Below are 4,323 nucleotides of genomic sequence, written 5' to 3' on the forward strand. Positions count from 1 at the left end.
AGATTAGGATAATCACCATTTCCTCCACCTTGTGACCTTTGTAGTACAAGCATGAATCGTAGTAGCTCTTCATGTAAGAACGCTGTCTTCACATCCATTTGCTCAATCTCCCAATCAAATTGGACCACCGTAGCTAGCACCATCCTTATCATCTTGTATTTCACAACCGGTGAGAAAATTTCGGTGAGAAAATTTCTGTGAAATCTATGCTCTCTTTTTGTGTGAACCCTTTCACCACTAGCATAGCCTTATATTGGACTTTATCCCCTGGAGAATTGCCTTCCTTGACCTTGTAAATCCATACAATCCACAACTCTCTGTTTTTTGGTTTAGATACTAATTCCCAAGTGTTGTTCTTCCTCAAGGAATGCATTTCTTCCTCCATGGCTAGCTTCCATCTTGATGAACCCTTACATCCCATGGCATCTCTATAAGTCTCTGATTCGTAGTTGATTAACCCTCATTTCGAGTAATGTGCAACTGCAACAACATTTGCAAGACCATATCTCAAAGGTGGTCTGAGTTGCCTCCTTTCTTGGTCTCTTGTGAGCTGATGGTCATTCCGATTTGCTGCATTATCCCCTTCTAGTTCAGCCTCCTCTTGAGTGTTTTGAGCTTGGCCTTCATCAATGGGTTCTACCTAATCCAAACCCTCTTGCCTTCCTTGCTCTACCTGAACTGAATCTTCCTTGATGCTATGCTCCACATAAACCGGGTTGTTCTTTTGGTGCTCTTTGTATTTCTTTCTTGTCGACTTTGATAAACAATTATTTTGTTGAATCATGAGAATACAGTCTTTTTTGTTATGTACCATAAAAAACAAAGACTTAATAAATTTGCTTAAAGCTAGGCCTTCTCTATTTCTCCCGCTTTGTCCAATGTGAATATAAGTGTTCTCAATTTATGCATTGAAATATATAAAATTATAAGATCCTATATTATTATTAAGGAAAGGTTGTTTATACTATATAGTATGTCAATTTAAATATCATATCACACTATAAATATTATTTAATACTTTGTTGAATAGATATTCATTTTTTTTTATACGTACTTTCACATTTCTTTTTTTAATTTCTCTATCGCTTCAATCTACGTTGTTATTATGGGAAATTAAATCGATCAAAAAAATATTGATGTAGTACCGTGAATTAGTGTTTAAATGTAATTTATTTTTGTATATATTGAACTTGTTTTCAACTTTACTCCTATTGATTCCATAGTAAAACCTTATTGTTTATTATCATTATCTCAGTCTTAAAAGAATTAATAAACAATAATAAATATAATCACGCTATATGATCATATAATATAAATTTCATTAACGGAATAAAATGTTTAACAAAAAAAAATATCAACATATATTCTTTACATAAAAAGAGGAGTTTTCTTTTGAAAATACCACTATAAATGTACACATATGCAAGTAGCTAGCCATTTATTTAATCTAGTTTTAATAGGATGGCAAAAACTTTTTGAACGATTCTTGTCGAGGGTGAAAACACCCCAATCAAACGAACAAAAAAAGTGGTCATTGTCACTGATGGTGAGAATTAAACAACCACATTTTCGATGACTGCGTGTAAGCCAAGCCTCTCTTGACAAAGATTTAGCAATGGCAGCTTGACCAGACTTCCACCTTTCACTTAACTAGTTATGCTTAACCTCTTCAGGCATGAAGTTCTCCCAAGACTGAGCCATTACCATTAGTGCTAATGCCGCAAAGCCCCATTTCAACAAATTCTGGTTTCTTATATATCTCATTGCCGTTCCATCTATTATGGCTTTTGTTTCATTATTATGAACCTACTTTTTTTTTTTTAAGGCAATACTGGAGGTCATTACATGAAAGAAGCTGCCCCAAAGGAAACACACATTAAAGGTTCAACTAATAAGAATGGACCATTTGTTATAAACATCCCTCTCACTATGCCACCTTAATAGAATAATGTCCGACCACTTGCTATGTTCTTTTATGGAGTGAATACAAGTGTTTTCAATTTTTGCATTGAAATATATGAAAGGTGAAACATGGAACTAAATAGTGGATTTATTGGTATTTGAAGCCAAGATTTCCAATGGAATAATATGATATAGAATCTTATTTTATTTAGGGTCTGTAACATGAAATTTCATTTGTCACCCACCAAGAACATGAAGAGTGATGAGTGCCATGTCATTGAGCCATACCATTTTCTGGTAATTTTCTTCCAAGGCTTTAGATGGGTGGCTTGGCAAATTTTTGAAACCATCTCTACAGTTTCTTGACATCTCCACGGCTTCATTCACCAATTTGATCATACCCTTATAATCCTTCTGGTTGGATAGCAAATCGGCAGCTCTAAGCTTGTCCAATGTTACTGTATAATCATTCAAACAATTCAACAAATAGTTCTTCGTTGCATCATCTTTCTCATTTTGTAGGATTTCTTTGAAACCATTTCTGGTTAATCTTGCTTGTGTAGTTGCTAAGAGAACTGTGATTACACCAAGTTCATGCCTATCTGCCACTTGGGATTTTATTGTGAAATTTTTTAGAGTGGTTTTGCAAAGCTCTGGGTTCACAATTTCATCACAAAGGGCATCAATTACTTTGTCAGGTACTTGGAGATGGGGAGTCAGGGCATATGAGTGAAAAAGGAAAGAAAATAGAAGGAGAGGAATAAGAAAAGCTGAAGAATGGTAGGCCATTAGTAATTTGTTTGCAAAGTTGTAGGGGAGTTTAACTTTAATTTATAGCGAGATTGGTTTAACGTGTAAAGCTAATTAGAAAAGAGGTTGTAACTGAAATGGTTCATGTATTATGTACTGTAGAGGTTATCACAACGTAAACAAAACAATTAAGTGTGTAGGAAACTACCACTCTGGAAAAAAGCTCTAAAAACATCATTGGAGAAAGAGATGCATGAGAGAAACAAAGAACAAAATGAGAATCAAGAGGGGATAATTTACAATTAAGTGTAGGAAACTACTACATTATGAAAAGCTATAAGAAAGAAAAATTAGTAGCAAGTAAAGAAAGAAAAGGCAACACTCTGAATACACCTTCATTGCTATAAAATACTGCTATATAACTTAGCTCTTAAGTACTAGAATAAGACACAAAATACCTCTTCAGGCATGAAACTTCTCCCAAGACTGAGCCATTACTGCTAATGCCGCAAAGCCCCAATCAACAAACCTAATAAGAACGGACCATTTGCACCTAATAACTCAGCAAGTGATATGAAGTGCAAATTCTGGTTTTTTATATATCTCATTATCATTCCATCTATTATGGCCTTTGTTTCATTATTATGAACCTAATCAGGTGCTTTTTTTAAGGCATTACTGGAGGTTATTACATGAAAGAAGCTGCACCAAAGGAAACAGACATTAAAGGTTCAACCTGTAGTTGTCCCTGCCATTTCAATTGATGAACTCAAAGGAATAAAACAGAATTTTTGTGCAGACTCATTAATTGGTGAGGGCTGATATGGAAGATTGCATTTTGGTGTTATGAGAAGTAGGCAGTTTGCAGCCATCAAGAAATTAGATTCCAATAAGCAACCTGCCGTCGCCTTTGCAATCAGATCAAATAAAGAAAGTTTATTTAAAAAAAAAAAATTTAATTATAAATTTGTCCATAAATAAAACAACTCAAAAGATCAAATCATAACCTACATTCATTTTTTTTGCCCTTTGCAAATTCCTTTTACTCCAAATAAAAATTAAAATTTAGAATATTTTTTATTTGATAAATATAAAAAAGTTTTAATTTTATAATAAAAGTATTAGTTCAATAGAGAGCAACTTCCTTATGAAAATATAGATATTATATTTATAATTGATTGTTTGTTTTCGGTACCTCACTTTTTGTTTTGCTAAAATTCATTTTTTTTTAAAAGAATTTATTTTAGGTAAAGAGAAGTTGATGAAGCAAAGAGTGTTATCAAAAGAAATATAGTTCTCAAAATTATTTTTTCTTTAACCACAGTGTCTGAACCCACTTACACACAGCTCGGTTAATTTTTGAAAGAGCTAACACAATTTTCAAAATTATGTTCTCCCATAAAGACATAATTTCTTAATTCTACAAAATATTTCATATTTATCAAAAAGTTCAAACTAGATTGAATTAGAAACTTCATCAAAAAAATTAGTTTGAACTTTGAATACGAATATAAAAAATTAAGGTTTATATTTACATAATTAAGGTGTCAGAAGTGTTTATAAGAAAATACAGGTATGTTTAATAACTTAATTTAAGAATAAATTTATTATTTAAAAAAAAAAAAAAAACAAGACTTTAGTTTATTAACTTGTATAGAAGTAGAACTACTC

At 32.4% G+C, this 4,323-nt stretch overlaps 1 protein-coding gene across 1 annotated transcript; it reads right to left on the minus strand.

The window, feature by feature from the left end:
- Window positions 1–2,139: 2,139 nt before the first annotated feature.
- LOC116114339 lies at window positions 2,140–2,691 on the minus strand. The gene has a single exon (XM_031400485.1). It carries the CDS (start codon window positions 2,689–2,691, stop codon window positions 2,140–2,142), a length of 552 nt encoding a protein of 183 aa, XP_031256345.1.
- Window positions 2,692–4,323: the final 1,632 nt, after the last annotated feature.

Source organism: Pistacia vera, unplaced genomic scaffold (genome assembly GCF_008641045.1).
Source record: "Pistacia vera cultivar Batoury unplaced genomic scaffold, PisVer_v2 Contig71, whole genome shotgun sequence".
In the NCBI taxonomy this organism is placed as follows: domain Eukaryota; kingdom Viridiplantae; phylum Streptophyta; class Magnoliopsida; order Sapindales; family Anacardiaceae; genus Pistacia; species Pistacia vera.

What these genes read in the sequence shown, in the direction of transcription:
- LOC116114339 (XM_031400485.1), bottom strand. Translation starts at nt 2,691, where the DNA reads ATGGCCTACCATTCTTCAGCTTTTCTTATTCCTCTCCTTCTATTTTCT.